The 24,097-nt window shown below is 33.7% G+C and overlaps 1 protein-coding gene across 5 annotated transcripts in view; it reads left to right on the top strand.

Annotated features, from left to right (window-relative positions):
• Positions 1 to 24,097, top strand: part of ARB2A (ARB2 cotranscriptional regulator A) — a 231,421-nt gene that overhangs the window by 190,483 nt on the left and 16,841 nt on the right. For 2 of the 5 annotated variants that reach the window (XM_060690614.2, XM_060690613.2), the window contains exon 11: positions 121 to 625. The exons of the other annotated variants lie outside the window; for them this stretch is intronic. In XM_060690614.2, coding sequence (XP_060546597.1) covers positions 121 to 419 — 299 coding nt within the window. In that variant the 3' untranslated portion in view covers positions 420 to 625. Of the gene's footprint in view, positions 1 to 120; positions 626 to 24,097 lie in introns of those variants that run through there. 5 annotated transcript variants of the gene reach the window in all.

Below are 24,097 nucleotides of genomic sequence, written 5' to 3'. Positions count from 1 at the left end.
ATTTGAAACTTTACAGGTTGTAAAATTCCCATTACAGACAGCAAATTATTTTTAATCATGTCCATTACATTAACAAAAGTAGCAACTGCAGTGTAACAGATTCTCTTATTTCTTGTCCAGTGTTGTGGCTCCGTTGCCTGAGCCTGGGCTATCGACAGATGCAGACTCTGAGAGTGAGGGGGAGGAGTTGGCAAGGCCTCCCTCTCCAGGACCCTCCTCTGGCAATGCCTCCGGAGGACACAGAAGGCCAAACGATAGGCTTAGAGCCAAGCACGTCCCCGCAGCCACAGGTGGACAGCGACGAGGAAAATAAGTGCTGGCTGGACCCTCGCCAGAGGTGCAGGGAGAAGCGTGTGCAGCAAAGGGGAAGGCGTGCCAGAGATTACCTGAGTCACTGGACCACACCCCACAGGCTATAAAAGGGAGTGTGGTGGCCATTCAGACTCTGTGACGGACAAAGCTAATCTCTGGCGAGGCACTTTGCACCTTCGGACACAACACCTATTTGCTGTGGATTTAATTACAAACTGGACTATTCAAACTGTGTGTATTTTTGTCTGTATTATCGGAGTAAAAGTTTTTGGCAGGCAGCCACGGAGTTGCTGCCAAGTTCCTTATCACTGAGGTTGAGTGTTTGAAGAGTTTATTTAACCCTCGGCTGGCTGGTTGGGTGTGTGCGTGGTACGGGGACAGAACATCCTATCCCCATTGACTTTGGAGAGTTGAGGGCTCTAGAGCAGGCGTGTCAAACTGGCAGCCCACGTCCACCCCAGCTCCACAAAGGGAAAAGACGTTGCGATATGTCATGTGACGGCAACGTGACACGCCGAGTTTGACACCCGTGCTCTAGAGTCTAGAGCATTTGCAAAGGAGGAATTGTAAGTCGCCATCTATAAACAACATTTATTCATAAATGTATACATACATAACATATTTTTCTTTTTAGTTTTTTTGTTTCATTTTAATAGCAATAGCCAGTTTTAACTGTGAACTTTTAGTAATAAACTAATATTCCAAATAACCAGCCAAAAAAGGCAAAACCATGTTTGTTTGTTTTTTTTGAGTTTTTATTTTCTGCTGGAGACCACCTGGAGAAATCCCTGCCATTTTCTTTACAAAGTTTTTCAGAAGTGGTTTGCCATTGCCTCCTTTCTAGGCCTGAGAGAAATTGAATTGTCTAAGGTCACCCAGCTGGCTTTGTGCCAAAGCCAGGATTAGAATTTAGTGTCTTCTAGTTTCTAGTTTGACGCCTTAACCAGTACATTAACAGGTTCAAAGTAATCACTTCCCAGGTAAATTGGAAATGCTGATAATAATTGATAGTTATCCAGGGTTGTATAGTTAACATATTCTTTAAAGATACCCATTCAGGTATCTTGTGTAATCTTCTGACAGATTGTGTAATCTTCATTTTGATTTGTAAGATATTACCTATTTGGAATAAGATAAAGACCTATTGTTACCCTCAGTCCTATTTCGAGGTAAATATTCTCGCGGTCCTTTGTGGCTGCCATTTTTATCAGGCGTTCAGAACACTCTCACTTTGCTGATCAGCCTTTTTCGAACATATCAATGTTTCACTTGTATGATTTCTGGTGAGACAAGCTTAGACTTGGCTGCTTTTCTTTCAGCAACAGAGAAAAGAAATGTCTCTGGTGCCTAGTCTCTAAAGAAAGTTCATTCATGTGTAAATTATCAGTTGGCCTTTATTTGCTTGGCCTGTGGAGAGTACACATGCAGATAAAAGATGTGGTGGGTCAGGGTTTAGTACGTGCAGTTTTCTCCAGTTGTCAGAGATTATCAGACAGACTGGGATGTTTTATTGCCATTAATTTGCAGCTTACAGAGTTAAATAAAATTTAGCAAGTAGTATGCCTTTAAAACATATGAACATAATAATCCACATCATGGCGCGCTCTCTCTCTCTCTCTCTCTCTCTCTCTCTCTCTCTCTCTATATATATATATATATATATATATATATATATATATATATGTTATCAATAATGTCTTTTCTTATGAGCAAGATTTATAAAAATTATACATATAAGTTTGATCCTTGTTGCTAAATTAGAATATATTTTTCATTCATAAGCTGTAATATGAAATCATATTTGTAATATGAAATCAATAATAAGCAAATATCTCGTATAACAGTTTTCATTGCAATATTTTTAAAGAGTTCTTATGTACGGTTATCAGTTGAATTGTTGAAATGTTGAGCTGATTTAAAAATACAGAGCTGTTTTTCTATCAGTTCAGGTATTTATTTTATAATAACCTTTTTAGCGATAGTTGTACAGACATAAGAGCTAGGTGGCAGCTGCAATCTATACAGAAGGAGTAGAAAAGGTTGTTTGATCTATAAGATCTTTGGTCTAAGTAATAGATTTGGTTGCCTTTTATTGAAACATAATCAAGAATCATTAAAGCCTATTAGCAGCTGTGTTGTAAGTACACGTTATAACACAATTTTCATAGTCTCAGTTATCCTCACTAAAGTAAAGTTATTAAGCTACAACTGTCTCTTAGTTACAGAAGGTTGATCATAAATGAGATAGGATGCTAAGCCAGTGAAATGGAAATTTCAACTCCCTGTAGGATTTGATCCATCAGGTCAGCCTCAGTTTAGACTTTTGGGACCACTTCTGCCATTGAGATGCTGATACTCAGGGTCATAGCTGAAAAGAATATTATTAACAGATCTGCATATATTTGTAATATAAGCATAAAACTTTTTTTTCTTACCCAGACCAATACAATTAAATCTATACACAGTGTTCCTTTTGCTTTTCCTAACATGTTTGTTCTTATTCTTACCAGTAATAGAATGACTATTACTGATATGCAAATACATAGCTACTTTTTGGCTTACTTAAAAAAAAAACTTGAATTTATATTAGCTTGACAGTTTTAAACGTGTTTTATTCTCTTGACATTTTATTGGATTATTTTAGGAATCTGTTTCTTTTGGGAAAATCACAAAATACTTATTGCATAGATAAATTTCTGTTTTTCCTCATTATTAATGTTGTCACAAAATAGCTTAGTGAAGAGCTGAAGACAAAAAAAGTGCACATATAAGAGATGAACAAGGGAAAGCATGCAGTGCATGCCCTCTGGAATTATCTTCCACTGGGACCTGGAAGGAAGAGCCAGGTGGGACTGTTTTAATAATACCCAATATTCAGAAGAAGAATAACAGCTTCCCAGATAGCAAATTGTTTCAATCAGGATCTTTTTGCAGAGGAATGTTAATTTTAGCACATATAAAAAGAAAAGATTCCCTACAACCTCTCCAAGTGGAAGGGTTTTTGTTCATTTGAAAAATGCAGACAGATCTCCAAGAGAAACAAGAAGGAAAACCTGACTGTTGTGAGAAAGGAATAGTGTGCTGAAACATCTGCGAAAAGATTACATTCTACAAGAAATTACAAAAGGTCTATGGGAAAGAGAAAGTGCTTTCAGCTTTATATATCAAGTAATCCTGGGAAACTGGTATAAGTTTAACTAAAAATGTTCCATTCAGTTAACTTTATTTTGGCTGTGGATGTCTTTTTAGCCAAATTTATTTTCTGCAGTGTTTACAGACTCTGAAAGCTAAATAATTTTATCTTTTTATGCAACTTGGAATCTCTGCATTTTCATTTCTCCTATATATATATAGTACAAAAATTCTCATGTATAACCTTTAACTGGGCAAAACAGAGCATCATAGGACAAAACCTTTTTGACAAAGGTACCTGAAATGGGCTAATTTACAAAATGCATAAAAAATCTGGGACCCATGACTCCCGTGGAGTTGAAATTTGGCAAATTTTATTTAAAAGATTATGAATAAGAATTGCGATAAAGCATTTTATGACATAATTCAAAATGTCATAAAACATTTTCTGTTGTTAGCTGCTGATGTTTGAATGTGCTCTACAGATCAACATGAGCTACTTTCAAAACAGATATATCTCTAAATATCTCCCTGAATTTTTAAGAATTTTTCCAGTGAAGGCAGTATGTTACAAGCTCTACTATTGTTGTGAAGGCATTGAGGAATCTTGGTAAGGAAATATCTCTGATAAAAATTACCAAATGGATCACGGGTTCTTTCATTTTTAATAAAGCTTTATTTAGTTTCTGACTTATGAGATAGGTCTCTTCCCACAAAACAGGGGATGGATGGATGGACTGATTTATTAGCCACATGCCTCAGTGTTACAGGAGTGGGAAGTGGCTATAGCATTTTTTTTCCTTCTTTTTTACCTTTACTTGCCAATCATTCATGCAGTTTGGAGAGACCCCATCTCTCTGACACTGGGAATTTACTAAGAACAATGCCAGATGAGGCATCCTCTTGAAAAATCATGGTGACAAGAATTATTACCAAGTCATTATACCAAGATGAAGGGCTTCTGGCAGAAGAGGTTTGACACTGTGATGGAGAAAATAAATGGAAGCTGCATACCTTTTCCTTCTTGTCTTTTGGACATGACCAGCTCATCTTGCCTAATACTATCAAACCCAAATTGACCCTCTCGGCTTCCAGACCAAGTACCGTGCAATCCTATCTAAATAAAAAAAATAGAAGCCTCACTCACCAGCTCACAGTACAGGCCAAAGGCAGCTCTAATAGGTGAATTAGAACATAAATAAGAAGGTAAGAAAACCCAACATTCCACCCACAAGCAGGAATGTTCTCCTGATTACCCTTTGTAATATCAGAGTTCTGTTTATCTTTCAGCAAGGCAATTCCCTCAAAACTGAATGGGTCAAACTTGGCAGAATAGAAGCGGCTCACAAAAGAAACAAGGAATTTGAAAATGGGTTAGATCCATCTGAGAATCATGGAGAAAAATATCCAAGAAAAAAAGTCTGCAGTACATCCATATGGATAGGTATAGTAGCTGGGTAGTGGCTTAAAATGTTATTTCTATCCTAAGCCCCAGTGGTTGGAAAGAATAAAAGCTAGCAGTTTTCAAGAAAAGGTAGTCTAAAATTATTGGATCAATAAAGCTAAAGCTCAGAATGAGCTAAGCTTGGTAAAGGATGTTAAAAAGTTATTCAAAGAAGAAGAAAATAATACCAGCTACTCAACAATGCTGGCAAAATTCTAAATGGATAACAAAAAATATTGGTCCATATTGATTCAGTGTTCTCCAACATGAAGGTAAATGTTCTAGATAAACCAGGAAATCTGGAAGAAAGGAACAAAGAGATGGGATTTAAACGTGAGCTTGATATATTATAATCAAGAAATCCTTATTTACTTAAAATATTTAGGCTTTCTAGGTTGAATGAATTATATTTAGAGCACTGAAGTAACTAGCTAATGGCCTTGCTAAACTTTTATACATTATATGTGAAAAATCTTAATAATTGATACTGTGCTAACAAACTGCCTAAAGGAGAGTCATTTTTTTTCCTTAACTTCTTATTTGACCCACCATAACTCAGCAATTTACATATCTCTATAAAAATTATAATAAAGTACATATGCTATCAATACAGAAAACAATCAAACATAAATCAACCAATCAGTAATTGATAATGTCAGTTACCACTTCTAAAGGCTTTCTAAAATAATTTAGTTTTTTAAAACTTACATAAAATCATCAGCATGGAAGGTAATCAAATAGAAATAGGCTATTCCAAATTAGAAGCATACCAACATTTAAAAAGTACCTAAAAACTTCCATCCTCCTTATCTCATGAAAGCATGAGACCACAAGCAGATTCTTCCAAAACATTTGAGTTGGAGAGTTAATTAAATGTGAACAGTTTTATTCTCAGTTGGACTAAGGTATTGAGTGGATTTCCATAACGTTCAGCTCCTCTCTAATATTTTAGTTAATTGGATGAAGAGATGGAAGCAATGTTTATCAAATTTACCAATAACACAAAATTAGATGGAATAGCTAATGCTTTAGAACAGGGGTCTCCAGCCTTGGCAACTTTAAGACTTGTGGACTTCAACTTCCAGGGAGTTGAAGTCTTATTGGAGACCCCTGCTTTAGAAAACAGAAATAAAATGCAAAATATTTTCAGTAAGTTAGAGAAATAGGCTGAAAAGTCCATTTAAAAGATAGAGATAAAATGTATTTGGTTATATAATAGTGCTTACAAGAAAGGATAGTAGATTTATTACAAAATGACTTTCTTGGTAGTGTAATATAAATAAAATAAATCCATTTCATGTAATACTGGGATTAATATTTCTTTTTTGTGTGCATTTGTCCGATCCTACTTCTTTGTTTGCACATCACATCATTAGACAGATTCAGGCAAAGTGGAACAGGCTTAAGAAGGACAGCAAGGTTCATTAGAGTTCTGGAAACTAAATCCTATGAAGAGAGATTGAAATATCTATATATATTTAACCTTGTAGGGAAAAACACTGAAGGTGTATATGGTAGTACAATTCAAAGATACAAAAGGTTGTCAAAAGACTATCAAAACTAGTTTTCTTTTGTTCCAAAATATACAGTACTGGAATACTGGGCATAAGTTAGAAGAAGGAAGAATCTAATTGAATTTTTTAAAATATATATATCTCGAGGCAAATAAATAGTAGATCCAAATGTCCAGATAAATGGTAGGTCCCTTTCATTATATGTGTTCAAGCAGAGACTAGCCAGCCATCTGCTGAAGATGCTTTGTTTTGGATGAGGAAGTAAATGGCCCCTTCCAACTCTGTGAATCTGACTTTTCAAAGTTTCTGTTAAAGAGGTTAGTTGTGAAGAGTCCTATTGAAGGAAGTTCATTACCACTTTTGTAAAGTCTGTGTAGAAGGCAAAGAGAGCAAAATTTTCTAGCACAGAAAGGATGCTAACCAACCTTTTAAAAATACTATTTGAGGGTTCCAAAAAACCATTTAAAGTAAAATCCTCCCTGTAGAATACAATAGCAATAGCACTTAGACTTATATACCGCTTTACCGCTTACAGCTCTCTCTAAGCATTTTACAGAATCAGCATATTGCCCCCAACAATTTGGGTCCTCATTTTACCCACCTTGGAAGGATGGAAGGCTGAGTCAACCTTGAGCCTGGTGAGATTTCAACTGCCAAATTGCAGTCAGCCGGCAGTCATCAGAAATAGCCTGCAGTACTGCTCTCTAACCACTGCGCCACCATGACTCATGCACCGTGGCTCATACAGAGATACTTATATTATTATGTACAATATACATGCTAAAGTTAGCCCAAAGTTCTAAATAAATGAAAGCATGAAAATTATTTCTGAATAACAATGTAATAGATATTGCTATACTGCATATATTGGTAATGTGGATTATTTTACAACCACCTACATTCTTGTTTCAAACTGGCTGTGACCAGCTTAATATCATTTACATTAGCATACATTAAATTAGGAATATCTTATAAGGTATTCTGTTTGTAGCTGCTTCAGTGTGATATTTCACACCCTCGTACCACTTGTCTCATCATGTAAATCCATATTTTGCAAACCTCTAAATTAAAAAAAAATGCAATGTAATTATGTATTAAAAAAGAGTATAAATCAATAAATATACAGGAAGGTCATCTTGATTCTGGGTCAACCTTAGAATGCCAATAAAGAAGAAGATATAATATATAATATAACAATTTGTTAAGCTGACAAAAATTCCCAGGTTCTGAATATTAGTATGTCAGAGAAAAGGAACTAGAGGATTTGAAAAAGAAACAAATTTGCACTCACAACCATTATTTTTCCCATTCTTGTTTTTTGTTCTTTTGTTTCTATTTCTGGTATATATTCCTATATTTGGGTTGTTCTGAATTTTGGATATTGTATTCAATAAAAAAAAAATTTTATAGCTTCATGGACAAGGTCAAGGTTATTATGTTTTTTTTATTCTGGGCCAAAAGCAAGGTCCTACTGATTGAAAACATATTAATAATGGTTTTGTCCATCTGAATTAGAATAGAATAGAATAACAGAGTTGGAAGGGACCTTGGAGGTCTTCTAGTCCAACCCCCTGCCCAGGCAGGAAACCCTACACCACTTCAGACAAAGGGTTATCCAACATCATCTTAAAAATTTCCAGTGTTGGGGCATTCACAACTTTTGCAGGCAAGTTGTTCCACTTATTAATTGTTCTAACTGTCAGGAAACTTCTCCTTAGTTCTAAATTGCTTCTCTCCTTGATTAGTTTCCACACATTGCTTCTTGTCCTACCCTCAGGTGCCCTGAAGAATAGTTTGACTCCTTCTTCTTTGTAGCAACGCCTGAGATATTGGAACACTGCTATCATGTCTCCCCTAGTCCTTCTCTTCATCAAACTAGACATACCCAGTTCCTGCAACCATTCTTCATATGTTTTAGCCTCCAGTCCCCTAATCATCTTTGTTGCTCTTCTCTGCGCTCTTTCTAGAGTCTCAACATCTTTTTTACATCGTGGCGACCAAAACTGAATGCAATATTCCAAGTGTGCCCTTACACTTAATCCAGTTCTGCTGAAAATAAACTGACGCAGAAATAGAATATTAAAGCTATACCAGAGGTGGGTTTCAGCAGATTCTGACCAGTTCTGGAGAACCGGTAGTATAAATTCTGACTGGCCCCACCCTCATCTATTCTCTGCCTCCCAAGTCCTAGCTGATTGGGAGGAAATGGGGATTTTGCAGTAACCTTCCCCTGGATTGGGGAGGGAATGGAGATTTTACAGTATCCTTCCCATGCCACACCCACCAAGCCACACCCACAGAACCGGTAGTAAAAAATTTTGAAACTCACTACTGAGCTATACCTTTTTTTAGCGGTACTAGTTGCTAGAGACTGTCTCAGAATAAACATGATCAATTTAATTATTCTAATTAATAATAATAATCTTCCATCAATTTGCTTAATGTTCTTAATAACTATTTAAACCTAGAGTTACACTTTTGAATTCAATTAATATTCTGTGAAAAAAATCTGCTTCATTATTTCTTGAATTTTCGACCTATTGGTTTAATGAATATGGTACATATATGTGTGAAAAAGAATTCATTTCTAACAAGCTCATCATCACCAATGGCATGTTTATAACTCTTTAGCTGTACTTTTTAAAATCTCAAGTGGCACAGACTTTTATTCAAGAAAAGGTGTTAGGAAATAGACTTCAGACTCGGTGTTTCTTTTTCTGTATCATGTCCTGTATATTATTCCAAAACTGTACTTATGTGGCTGCAACACTGATATTGATAGAAAATTGATTGTGATACTTGTAATTTTCAGTTCTTTTTCTAATATTTATTTGTTTTTCTTCCTCTCCCCCCTTAATTAGTACACATACCAAGCCAATATTTCATTTTTGTTTTTGACTATGTCTAGGATCTCTTTCCTGGAATCAAATGAGCTCCTTCAGCATATACATAAAATACAGGATACATACGTATATATGTGTAATATACAAGATATACTAAAAGTAACAAGATAAAAGAATATCAGGTCCACAGAACAAGGAAGGAATACTTAAAGGCCTATTATCTTTCTTACTCAGTTTTTCAGTGTATACAAATACTAGTTTTAGAGAGGGCTGTAAAGCACTGTGAAGTGGTATATGAGTCTTAAGTGTTATTGCTATTTATGATTGTACCTGTGCGGGAACTGAGAAATATTTTCTTTAGTTAATGTAACTATAAATACCATAATTGGTCAAAACTCTCATTGAACACAATGTGACTTTCCTTCTCATAAACACAACATAAGATAATGCTATTACTGGAATGCTAATTCCAATTACTCTTTTCAATTCTAATATTGAATTGAAATAATAGCAGCAGGAACATTATTTTATTACAGCCATTGACCAATCAAAATTCTAATATACCTTTAGGTCTGCTTCATATTTTTGGCAGTTAGAGTTTTAAAAGGTTTGTGTTGGATTGGTGTCAGTCAGAAACTATGCAAATGATACATTACTTCTGAATATGCATTGATTTAATTCAGTGTGAAAAAGCTACAAGGTCTCTAGTTATGGATATATTAACACTGAAGCTTTAATAAATTTCTGATTCATTAAAAATTGCACATAGAGTGTTTTAAACTTCTCAAAAATGTATTTGAAAGGATGAACATTGGTTTTTCCTTTGTGGAAGAAGTAAAAATTTAAAATGGACCTATGAATTTCTGAAATAATATTTTGACGTACATTAGTAAGTATACGGATAAATCTTTAAATGTTAGAGATGTTAATGTAATGTTGAATTATATTCCAAAGCCTTGGAATCTCTGTGTGAAAATCGTGGTTTACTGTGCATTGTGCGATTGGATAAGCTAAAAAAAAAACCAATACTGAGACATTGGAAATGCGATATTATTTTAGATATTAAGGGCTGGTGTTTGGAAAAGTATAATTTATCCATCTGGAAAAGGCAGTATATTTACTAATCAAAAAATTAAACAATATATTTTTCTTTGGCATAGATTTTGGTATTTTACAATAATATTATGTATCTAATTATATATTTACCTTTTTTTCCTTTTTGTTTTTTTTTTTTTGTTTTTTATCCTTTTTACTTTCATGGGTTGCTTTGCTTTTGATTGTGTGTGTCTATGTCTGTCTATGTGCATTTTGCTTATATTTTATATGCCTTAAAATGTTAATACCTATTTCATTAGGGAGGTGTTACTACAGTTCAGGGGTAAAATGCTACCGGTTTGGACCGGTTCTTCCAAACCAGTAGTAAAAAATGCTACCGGTTCAGGCGAACCGGTATTTCCAACAATCAGCTGGGCAACGATCAGCTGTGATACACAATTTATATTAGCTAGAATCATTGGATTTCCTGCTTTCTAGCTAATCTAAATCGCGTGGCACAGTGGATTCCCTCCCTCACTGTTCTACTTAACTTTGCAGACTCAGAAGGCTTCAAAATGTTCCTTTTTTAGCACTGCGTGGGCGCGCCTCAGGCACACATGCACACACACTCGGTAGCACATTCACAGAACCGGTAGCAGACTTCAGAGGATTTCACCGCTGCTAAAGTTCCTAAACTGTAACCAGACTCGAAAGAAATTAGTTTTATATATATCTTATACAAAAGACTTATATTTCTTATATTTTTGTTTGTTTGTTTGCTTGCTTGCTTGCTTAAATTTTCTACAGCTGCCAAACTTCAATGGTCTCTGGGCAGTGTACAAAAACAAAACAAAAATCAATAAAAAACAAAAAATAAAAAATAAAATGATACAGAAGGTTCAGACTAAAACAACATACAATATAACATTAACTCTGATTATTTTATATTGTCCTGGTAAATGGAAGCAAATATGTTTTCAAAACTTGTTGTAATATGGCAAATTACAGGAAAAATATGTAAAATTGTATTGGGATATGAAAAGCCTATTTTATATTGCTATCTGAAGTAATTTTTAGGATCCTGACTCTTTTGATATTAAAATAAAAGATATCTTACTTCTATAATATCGACTGTACAGTAACAAGTTGATATTTGATATTTGCTACTGTGAATACAAATATGTTTTATATCTATTATTATGGTATTTAGTGTAAAAATATATATCCTTTTAGCATATTAAAAACACTTTGTGGCAAATTTCTTGCAAATATCTTTTATACATCTGTGAAAAGAGATACATGAAATAATTATATGACAAAGTAAAAATACCATAGGTAACTAGCAGATTTGTTTATATACAAAACTTTATTCACCGTGATAATTGCACTCAAATGTATGTGATTATTTATAGGCTACACTTCTCTATCTTTTAGCTCTAAATTTCAGAATCTTAAGAGTATAATCCCTTGTAAATACTGATCCAATAGTAAATTCTATTGAATTAAATAAGAATTATTTGAAGATATAGTGGATAGGTACTTTAAAATATCTTGATTTCTAAAACAAAAAGAGCAACAATGCTAGACTGAATATATTATCACCATAATATTTCATAGTGATCATAATAGCTAAAAAGCATTTTGAAATTTGTAAACTTCATAAGCCATGGAATACAGATCTATTTTTCCAAGTAATATTTCCAAATCCTTTGTGTCTCTGACATGCTATTGGGGCTATGTGTGAATACCATTAGTACAAGATAGAATAGCCAGTACGGATTTTACAAACATAAGCTGATCTGAAAGCAAATGTCTGGTTTAAACTGCAATCTTATACTTACTTATTAGTGAGTAAGCCCTATTGAACACAGTGACACTGTTGAGGAAGCATGCATAATCTCCCTACTTTGACTTTAAAATATATTAATTAAATTAAATATCTTGAAATGTATCTTAAAGTATTTTTCTTTAAGGTCTCCGTTGAAGCATACACTTTTACATTGAAGTACTTCTCCTGATCATTTTCTTTCAAGAATAAATAATCCTGGAATGATCTGTAGTCAGGGAAAAGCATCCTCACCCAACAGTATTGGCAGCTGCCAGAGGCACAGCATGGATGCTACAATTTGGTCCCCTTTTAAAACAAGTTATTATTTCAAAACTGGAGCAGCATTTTCCCTAATGCCTCCTTCCAGCATATCAAACTATATTATTTAGGACATTGTATCAATTCAAAATGATGCTATTTCAACAGTTGGCACCAAGTAAGCATGCTATGACCCAAGTAAGTATGCTATTACACCAATTATGCCATCATCTAACAGTACTGAAAGGAGATTTTCCTAAAGCACATTCAAACCATCTTCAAGCTACCTAAATGTTTGCTAGAACTGCAAGAGCCAGACAATTGTATTCTTTTTCTGTTCTTGGCACAGAAGAAAAAGTACTACATGTAGTCCTCACTTAACAACCATCCATTCATTGACTGTTGAAAGTTATGATGGTGCTGAATGAATGCTAGTTATGGCCAATCTTCAAAGTTATGGCTGTGATCAAATTTCAGGCATTTGGCAACCTGCCATATTTATTATTGCAATGCGAGCTTCAATTCCCCTGCCTTTCCCCTCCCCCACAATACCTTTTTGGCTCCCTTGCACACTGCATTGCTGGCCAAATGACCGTTGGCATCTTCTTCCCCCCATTGCTGATGCAGCATACCTGGCTATGGCAGCAGCTGATCTTGTGCAAAGCTGTGTGAGACCTATGTAAAGGCCTCCATAATACCATGCAAGGCCTCCCCAAGGACCCACATGGCCATGGGGAGGCAGTACAAAGGCCTTACAAAGAGCCAGCAACTGCCTTGGCTAGGTACACCTTATTGGCAGCGGAAAAAAGCTTATAGCAGTGGAGAGCGGCCAAATAGAAACAGATGGGGGAAGAATTAAACCAAAGGCAAGCACAGCAGGACAGGAGAAGTGTGAGATCCACACTTAACAATAGCAGTCCTTGTCTAATGACCATAACTGGGACTTCCATAACGGTATCAATAAGCAGTGCAGTCATATGATATTTCGCCTTAACAAACATTTCACTTAGCAGTGGAAATTCTGGTCCCAGTTAGGGTAAATTAAGCAAGAACCACATATAAGTGGAGAAGCCTTAGTCACCAATTCATTGTCCTCATTAGTCATAATGTAACATATACCATAACATAATTCAGCTCTGATAGAATAGAAAAGTAATTTACTTTAAAATAATACAAGGTGGCAATTCTAGCCAGCTATTTTAGTGCAGCATCATTTCTGTTATGGCATACCACATGATCCAAATCAAGCAATGCTGCTGTTCAGGTCCAATAACAATCTGTTTTTATGTCTCATTAAAATCAAATTTAATTTTCAGATTTTTATGATATGTAGCTAGAATAAAAAGTAAATCACAACATATGGTATGTAATATTTAATGTTCATGTAGCATATAGTCAATGAGCAATCAAAAATAAGAACTATCATATCTCACTGTAAAGCATCTTAATCATTTTAACCAAAAAAAATCAAGTATTGTTATTCAGAAACATGAAGATAAATGGGAACTCTTTGATCCTTCTCTTAGTCATTAGCTTTTTTTTCCAGACTTGAAAGTGATAATTGGAAAACCAAATGTTCCAAATCTAACACATTATGATTATAGCATTTAACTAAGACATAGTGCATGTTTCTGTTGAAGATTTTAACTGGTTATACTTATACAGATATAAAAGAAATATGAATAAATATAAATTGTTTACGTTTTTCTCCCTCATTCCATTATTACATGCTGGAAATGGGATGATATAATGATTATTTTTCACAAAGGAATTACATTGATAGATACTATTAGTTTCAATTTCCTTGTGTTACTGTTGTGTTTTGTTTGATAGACTAGTATTGGTTTCCATTATTTCTCATTTGCACAGCACTATTTTTTTTTAAAAAAAAGATAACTAAGAAAAAAACATTAAGTAGTGTACATTGTGAATATGGAGAGAAATGTAAATTTGTCATATTAGAATATGCTAAATAACTTGTTATCCATTGGATGACCCGCCCAAAGATATTTCCTTGCCTAAATAGAGAAACAAAATGACCATCAGTGGATTGGTATTTTTTTTATTTTAAAATTAAAGGAGAAAATATCATTTTAGTAAAGAAGAAAGATTTGTAGCAAGACAAAAAAAAAAAAGAGCCTTGATAGTACAGTGGTTTAGTGCACCCTGTTATTAACACAGCTGCCTGCAATTTCTGCTGGTTCGAATCTCTCCAAGGCTCAAGGTTGACTCAGCCTTCCATCCTTTCTAAGGTAGGTGAAATGAGGACCCAGTTTGTGGGGGCAATAAGCTGACTTTGTATAAAATATACAAAAGAATGAAGGCTATTGCTTAACGCATTGTAAGCCGCCCTGAGTCTCCGGAGAAGGGCGGCATATAAATCAAATTAAATAGATAGATAGATAGATAGATAGATAGATAGATAGATAGATAGATAGATAGATAGATAGATAGATGCTTTTTGTTTAATAAAGTTTTGTTTTTGATGGCAACAGTTGCAGTTGATCCATGTAGCATTGACTATCAGTGCAATGAATATTTTCCCTCACGTCTTAATTTTCATATTAGTTGTATTTGAAACAACTTCTATTTGAAATTTATTTTTGAAATAGGAAATATTTTTAGTTACGTTTTAAATTGAAACAAAAAAGGTAGACTGCAATCTATGAAAAAAAACACCATGTTGTGAGATTAATTTATGTTATATGAAACTGCTGTAATTTTAGATAATAATTTCTCTGCCTTTTTGCACATAAAATGTATGCTACTTGTTCATTTGTTGAACTACAATTTCTACCCAGAATTTGCTCTTGACATGCTGAATTATAATAGACAGAGGTTTATTGATTAAGTTATATGGGAAATCCCTCTTTATATTACCTACAAATTATAAATAATATATTTCAAAAGGCTCTAAATTAGGAGAAGCAATATTTTTATGAGAAACACTCATGTAAATTTCTTAAAGTAAAGGTTATTAGCTTTATGATTACACTATTGGTGTTCTTGACCCATAGGAATGATCACTATTCATAAAATAATAGACTAGATAATTATTACTTACCTTTTCTAGTAATGTTGATTAGCCAGATCACCAAAGATCTTTCCAATAGAGGATCTATATTCTTAATATTCACTGTATTGATATAAATCATCTGATATACAATAAAGTTATCCTCTTCTATAACTAAAAGCAAAAGGCCAACCTAGCAGTTTGAAAGCATGTAAATGCGAGTAGATAAATAAGTATCACTTTGGTGGAAATATAACAATGCTTCATGATGTCATGCTGGCCACATGACTGTAGAAATGTCTTTGGAAAGCGCTGGCTCAATGAAACAGAGCCGAGCATCGCCCCTTACAGTCAGCAATGACCAGCAAAGTAAAATCTGCAGGGACTCCTTTACCTTTTATTTTGTTAGAATAATTAGTTTAATTTTATTTCTGAAAGTGTGACAGCTTTCAATAAAATAAAATAGAATTTACATATTATATATGTATATGTATATGTATATGTATATGTATATGTATATGTATGTACTGTATGCTTCCTAGCAACTCACATGTTATATTATCTGTAATTTTAGCTTTATTCATAAATATCTGACTTTATTATTTATTTATCTATAAAATTTCTAGACCACCTGACTTCAGAATGACTCGGAATTGAAAACAAATAGAAAACAATAACATATAAGAAAAGGACAGCAGTTGCTCATAGGGGCAAATAAAAAATATAACTTACACTTATATATTCCTCTTTTAAAGGATCCCAATGACACTCAGCCCAAGACTGAGGAAAGATCCAGGTTTTGAAGGCTTGTTTAAAGTGAATAGGGTGGAGAGGATGTTCTATAGGGCAGGTACAGTAACAGAGAAGACTTGCTTCCTGGATTTTGCTAGATGACATTGTTTAATTAAGTTTACTTTGTCAGATCATGCAAAAAGGGCAGATACTATTGGAGTCAGATAGTTTCTGAGATAAGTAAACTCTATACCATTTCTGGACCATTTAGGACAGGGGTGTCAAACTCATGGCCCATGGGCCTGATGCATCAGGTGTTGGCCACGCCCAGCCCCAGTTTACCAAAGGGGAGAAATGTTGCAATACGTCACGTGATGATCTGTCCTCACAGTTTGACACCCCTGATTTAGGGCTTTGGAATTAATAAGCAACAATTTTAATTCCACCCAGAAGCTTATTGGTAACCAATGTTGCTCATGGAATAATGATATCACATGGGCATAATAAGGCATCACATCACTATTTGTGCCATTACATTCTGGACCAGCTGCACCTTCTCAGTAGTTTTCAAAGCAGCCTCAGGTAGAGCACATTGCAGGAGTCCACCTTTAGTCTAGACTGCTGTTTTCCCCTTTTTTTTCTTCTCCGCTTGACCTGACTGGCCTTTCTGACCTGACTTTGGACAATGGTTAGAACTGCTCCTTTTTCATATCATTAACTGCTTGTTTATAGGCCTACATTTATAAAACAGTAAATAGCATTTTCCCACAGGAGGATTTTTTTAATTCTCTATCTAGCAGTCCAATTTATACTGATGGAGAATATATTTCCTTCCTTGGTAACAATTGTAATAGCTTTACTGACACTTGGCCGGTTTGTAATGTTTAGTCTCAAATATAAAATACATATTTAGATCAGTTAAAAGTTTATCACCTTTAACTATTGATAGTCAAAGTTACATTGCATTGAATTTTTCATAACTTTTATTCTAAATGTACTTTCTTCACAGTGTACAGTATGTAGGTTTGGTACAGAATGACTTTCTTAAATCTAAAACTGAACTGTAGTCACCTAGGTCAGATAGGTAGCACAGAAATTTAATAATAAATAGATAAATAAACTATAGTGCTATAGAGACAAAGTTCAGTCTTGATCAACATCCCCTGAAAGCTTTTCAAGGTAGGCCTAGTCAGGAATCAGAACTGAAGGATTATAAGAACCCTATTTTATTGTTGTAGGGCTAAAAATAATATAGATGGAATATAAAATTTAAAAAATCTGAGTCTTAAATACCTATCAAAGTGCCTTCTCTCCTTAATGCCAAACAGAATCAAAGCATAATTACCTTATTGACATTTTTTTGCATTCCATCTTTGACTTATTTCTTTATACCTCTACATCTCTATCCTCTATTCTAATTTCATTATGACTTTGAAAAGATAAACATTTTTGCTTCTGTTTTTAACTGAATAAGTTCAGTATGTATCTGAAACTAGGATTTATATAATAATTTATATTAACAGTAGTTTAAATTCAGGTGTTACACAAAATATTGATTAATTTACAACAAAAGTACATGCTGAATCACTGTATTTATAAGCCCTCAGAAGAATTTATTCGATAGTTTTACATAGTGTTTCCTACTACATTCATAGAAGTCCCATTGATTTCTTGACAAGATTTCAGAAGTGGTTTTGCCTTCCTTCCTTTCTATTGCTGAGACAAAGTGACCGGCCCAAGGTCACCCAGCTGGCTTTGTGTCTAAGACAAGACTAGAATTCAACTGTCTCCCAGTTTCTAGCCTAATATCTTGGCACTACACCAAACTATCTCTGCCTCTGTTTGTCTATCTATGTATGTGGTTAGTCAACTAATGACAGAAAACATATTTAATACTCCTGACTCCCATTTTCCCTACAATAATCACCTTATAAGGTGAATTGGGCTGAGAAGGAATGACTAGCCCAAAGTCACACAGCTGGCTTTCATTCTTAAGGAAAGCCTAGAACTCACAGCCTCCTGTTTTCTAGGCCAGCAATTTAACAGTTACTTCAAATTGGATCTTTAGTAGCATCATCTATGGCACTCTGGTAATCTTAAGAGAAAGTATAATAAAGGAACATGAAATTAAAAACATATTTTGCTATGTATGATGTTCACATCAAGAAAGAAAACAATAAAGGAAAATGAAAAAATAATGTGCTTTAAAACTTTACATAAGCCTCTGCAGAAAACTAGTGTTTCATCATATTCTAACAAGGAATATACTTTTAAAAACTATACATGAATGAACTGTTTACTTCTCACACACTTCTCAAATATACAGTCTATGCACTGATCCTTTGTAATTCCACAAAAGGCAATATATCCTGAGTATCCTTGTCATTCATACTGGCATTGTTAAAGAGAATTCTGTTCTCAAATTCAAATATTGGCATGGAGGAAAAGAAAAAAACCCTGTTTCCAACTGTACATAATGTTTACTGTGCCTCAGATCTGTCCTTGATCTGTAAATTGCTTATGACCTTAATATTTATCACTATATTTATCTTTCAAATGATCCCCTGTGACAGGCAACATTGTGTGATGTCAAACATTCTCATTTCTGATTTATTTTATTCAGTGGTTACAATTCTGATGCTGCCTTTGATGCTATCAATTTTTATTCTGAATGGCCCCCAAGGTATCAATAGTTAATACTAGGGCGGTGGCTTTATCTATATCTCTGATACACATTCCATAATTCCATTTTATTGGTGAACTTTCCAAGTAAGATAACATCTTGTCTATCTAATGTAAAAGGAACTTGAGGCACTAATTGCTGTGTAATTCAGTTCTAATTATAACTATATGGACATATGAAACCATAAAATGTTTTACCAAAAATTAGACATAATGTTTGAAGACTGAATAGCTTTAGAACCAGCTGCTGCAGCTAAGCATGTCAGCTTAAAAAAAATCATTGGGTTAATTGTATCTTTTAACATTTGCACAGAAGAGGAAAGTATGTTAGTTACTATTCTCAATTAAAGAATTAGTGTAATATTATCCAAAAAGGTGCTGAATTTTCCCTACTTTACGAGAAATAGATATCTGTTCAGAAGACTCACTATGCTTAAATCTGTACCATTGTTAATATTCTGGTTAACTATAACATTTAGATTCAGAAATAGATATAATCCTTATACAAACGTGATTCAACTAAGGCAGATTAGATTATAATATTCCTATCTCACTTGATAGCCTGCTGGTATTACAAGTATTTTAAGGATCCAAGCTATATCAGTAGTAAATACAAGTCTATGAGGTATTAAAATATAAATCCTTCTCCAGTTATAATCTAATTCTTTATAGTGGCAACTCTTGTCAATTTGCATTATACAATGCATGCATTCAATCTCATGTCGTAGATTACAGAAGGCATAACTGTACAGTATAATATAAGAAATAGCCGTAAGACTTTGCTGCTATGTAAAGTGCACACAGGCATTTAGTTGAACAAGTAAACTTGATATTTCAAGAAACTATCTCGGTAATAATTGTGGAATCTAGTTTATTCATTATTTTAAAATTAGGGAGAGAGTGATATAGACATGTTTTTATTAAATGTGCAGCTAATATTGAGCTAGGAAGCATTGTCAGTGCAGGGATGGATCAGAAAATTATACAGAATGAAACAGATGAGCTTGTGAACTGAAATAATAAAAGTAAAAGAAAATTCAATGTGTGTTAGGTCATCATACATTTGGAACTGAGGGCTAATCAGGCAGAAACTGAAGGGGGAAAAGTGATACCTAGATACTAGTTAGTCATCAGATGAATATAAGCTACCAATGTGATGCAAGTACAAAGAAGGAAAAGTCAATTCTATACACTGAGGAGGCAAAGTCAGTTTTTGGATTTATTAAGCAAGATATTTATAGTTGGAATTGGGGACATGTCAATAACTTTATAACAGTCACTGAAGAACTCATCTAGAAGGATGTCTAATGTTGGCTCCATATCAAAAGGATAAATTTAAAGTAGAGTAAACATAAGATCAAATATATTAATTGTTGAAATGAATTTATGAAGAGATGAATTGAAAGCTTTATTTTTTTAGTTGGAGGAGTCTGAGAGCGACAGTAATAGCACTCTATGGATATTATTAAAGGGAATAATATAAAAAAAGGTTGCATTTTTAAAATAGTAAATAAATAAATAATCCTAAACCATTAGATCTGAAATATGAGACAATGCCTGCCTAGTATGGGAATAACTATATGATATATGAAATGCTAAATAGATCTACAGTTGACATAACTAATACTTACCTATGCATACACTACTAGCATCTTAATTTTACGCCTTACTCACCTTTTCTCTGAAAAGGCTAACATTCCTTAAATTGCCACATACAATATATATTATTCTTTTCACCAAGCAACTCTGCCAGCACTGTTTTTCATGCTATTTTATCTACTTAACAGTAGTCGTAAAATTGGGTGCACATTGTCAGTTGCCACAAAATTGTAATGATGAGATCTTGAAAAAAATAATTAAGTTTCTAAATGTTGAGGGGGGGGGATCCCTTCATCAAATCTGCTTTGCAATTCATCAGGCAATCGTAGCTTTCATATAACTTCTGCAGTCATCAAATGAATACCATAATATTTTAAAGACGGGGCTTAAAAATAAAAGGTTTCAGGAAGGAAAAGGATAGGAACATTACAGGATACAACATAATCTACCTCTCTGCAAATTGCCAATATCTTTACCTCTGTAACACTCTCCAAATCTTCTTCAGCAATTTATCAGCTTCTTCACATCCAAGCTGTGGGTGCTTTCAAATTTGCAAATAGTCCTTCTACAAGCTCTGACATCAAGTAATAATTTGTTTTTCTCTTGATGATTATTACTCATCAAGTAATAATGTTTATCTTGCAACATTTTCTGCATCTATATCAAATATAATATTTATTGGTAACAAGTATCTTAAAATTGAAATGAATTTCATTGACTTGGCAGAGCCTGACGTTACTGAGAATTTGTATCTACAATTATCTGTAGATTCCTATTTATTGATAATGCTTACTATTTGCAAATAGCAAAACTGATATGTATCAGTCTAAAAATGTTTTTGTGTATTTGAATTTCTATAGAAAAGTGAGGTTTTCGTACATTTTGTAATCTGAAACAAGGGTTCAATGATTACTATTATTTGTTATACTTGTATGCTGCCTGCTTCCTAACAACTCTGGGTGGCTCACAACAATCAAACAAAAAAATTACAATAAAATCAGTAAAAGATAATTTATGAAAAGAGATCTTAGGCAAAGTAGATAAAGTTCTTTAGAAAGAATCTTTTCTGCAGAGTGTCTGCAATTATAGGGGCCTTATTCCTACTCCTCACAGTAAAAGATATTTTAGTACTAAAAGAAATACTGAGAATACTATTGGAGAAAGAAAGGGAGATTTTGTAGAACAAATTATCTTTTAAGTTTATTAAAGAATAATCTTTAAAATATATGGAATTTATATAATATTAAATATAAAAATCATATATAATTTTACCTTGATACAATAACTACTTGGCAATTTCATACAAGACTGTTTCTACAGCTACATAGGACAAACTCTATTCGTCAGTATCACTTTTCTTTATGTTAAACATAGTAGATCCATTTGTTATGTATTCCTTTTTGATAAAAAATTAATTTCTTTAATTTAAATGAAATCCATTTTGAATCAATTTAGAATAAAATCCAGTGATCCAGTGCTGCACATGGTCAGCGTGGGATTTTCCTCAGGAGAAACAGGAGTCATATTCTTTTTCCCATATCACTTCTTTGCTTAATAGTAAAACATTTCCCTTGAATTAGTTTAATTAATAAGAAGCCATTTTCTTTTCACTTAATTTTTTTCTACAGACTTTAACTATTTTTACCATTATATTTTGCTTGTAATACTGCTTTATAAATCAGTATCAGCTTTTGCATTAATAGCCAGTGTCGATAGCATTGCAGGTTGGTTTGGCATTCTCCTGTACATTCATTTAAAGTACCCCTCATTGCAGCACATTTCACAGAACATTTATATTGGTTTTACACCACTATCCCATGGACTGCTCAGTGTGCACTGAAATATTTTTATCCATTTGATAGCAATATTTCATATTGCCTTTTTTCTCTAAACAATTGCTTCTAGTAAAACTCATATTAATGTATGCTTTTTCTGAAGAATACATTTTAAGCCATTTCGGAATGCAATAATTTTTGTCAAAATAGTTAAAATAGCACAATGATAAATAAGGCTTCAGTAATGAAGGGCTTCTAAATTATGCCCAAAACTGTACAGTTCACGTCTAATGAGTTGGATGCTGAAACTTAAACAGGAAGGAATTCATACTACATGAATCTTCTTTTTTATAGGATAAAAAGAGAAAGAAAACACAGTAGAATATTGTACTCTATGTTCCACTTCCACCTTCTTTCCTCCGAGAAAGTTTTTTTGCATTCTCCATACAAAGTCTGGTATCATCAGACAAAAATAGCAAAGCAGGATTCTTGCATAAAATCACAAAGTTACTTTATGGATTTATGTTTTCTGGACAAATATCTAATTTAATACACTAGCATAGTATTCCATTTTTAATATTTATTATAACAATTTCTAATTTCATTGAAATGAAATTATGGAATCCTACTGCTGCTTAGAGTTAGACTTTTGCCTGCAGCATAGTTCATTTGAATTCTTATCACATATTTTTTAAAAAAATATAATGGTATATTATATAGCTATTGAGTTCCACGGAGTTGTGAAGACTTTCCAATGCTTTGAGCCAGAATTTGAACCCACTGTATGAAGAAGACAGTGATGGTTATTCCTAGCTTTGGCTGTGTATAGATGCTGTTTGGGTTATTATGTTGGATTAATTTTTATACTGAATACAATAATAATTTAGAATAAATTATTATTCCAAATATTATTTCCCAGAACAATAATGTATGAGTCAAGCAGTCTTATAAAAGTAATTGAATTAATAAACAGACAGATACCATGCGCTTTGTAATGTAGTCTTATGAATATATGAGTCCTTTATTTCGTGAGAGTTTTCTGTGTACATCTTTGAGCAAAATACCGTTCCAAAATAATGTAAAGGACTAGCACTTATATACTTGACGAGAGGACTAAAATTTTACAGCAATCCTAGTCAAGTAACAGAGCATTACAATTATAGAAACTAAAAAAACCACTGTAGTGATTTTTCCACAAGGGAAATTGTTCATCCATCAGTAAGATTGTTACAAGATAAGAGACAATGAGGAGAGAGTTAAAATTGCTTTAGCCTATTGAATCATTGGTTCCCTCTAGATTCAAAAGCCTGAATTGGTTTTGGAGAGATAGCGTAAGAAGTTCCTAGTAAAAACCTTAATGGGTTGATCATAGTTTCAGTCACACTAGCAAGCATAAGTAATGTATGATATTTTCTGAGGAAAGGCGGAGCTTATATATTAAGAGGAAGGAATGGGCCCACTATCAGTACAAAGATTTTTCCCATTATTTTCCTGTCATACATGCATTTGCAAAGGAAGATGGATGCAACGAATATAATATCCAAATACACCTGCAAGTAATTTCATGTAAATAAAAGCTTGCATTTACAAATGAATGTACAGAAAGATAAGAGAAAAATTAAGAGAGCTATAGCTCTCTTGTGGAGAAGGGTGGTGTGTATTATTGAAGGATAGAAAAAGTGTTGAAAATGTTTTCCATAACCAAGAACTCCCTTCAATGCTAACATATATAATGGAAGAGATCTCTGATTGGAAGCATTGATTGGCTATGTGTTCTGTTTAAATAATTAGAATGGAGCATAAAATGGGGTGGGGAGGACAGGATGCTGATAGGACAACCTGCTTTAAAAGGAGTCAAAGTGGTTACTTATCTTTATACTGACAGAATCTATTTACTGAAATCACAAGATATAATTGTGGCCGATGGACA

The sequence above is a fragment of the Pantherophis guttatus genome, chromosome 2 (genome assembly GCF_059756535.1).
Source record: "Pantherophis guttatus breed Tessera chromosome 2, ASM5975653v1, whole genome shotgun sequence".
Taxonomy (NCBI): domain Eukaryota; kingdom Metazoa; phylum Chordata; class Lepidosauria; order Squamata; family Colubridae; genus Pantherophis; species Pantherophis guttatus.
This window is presented reverse-complemented; position numbering and strand designations above follow the sequence as displayed.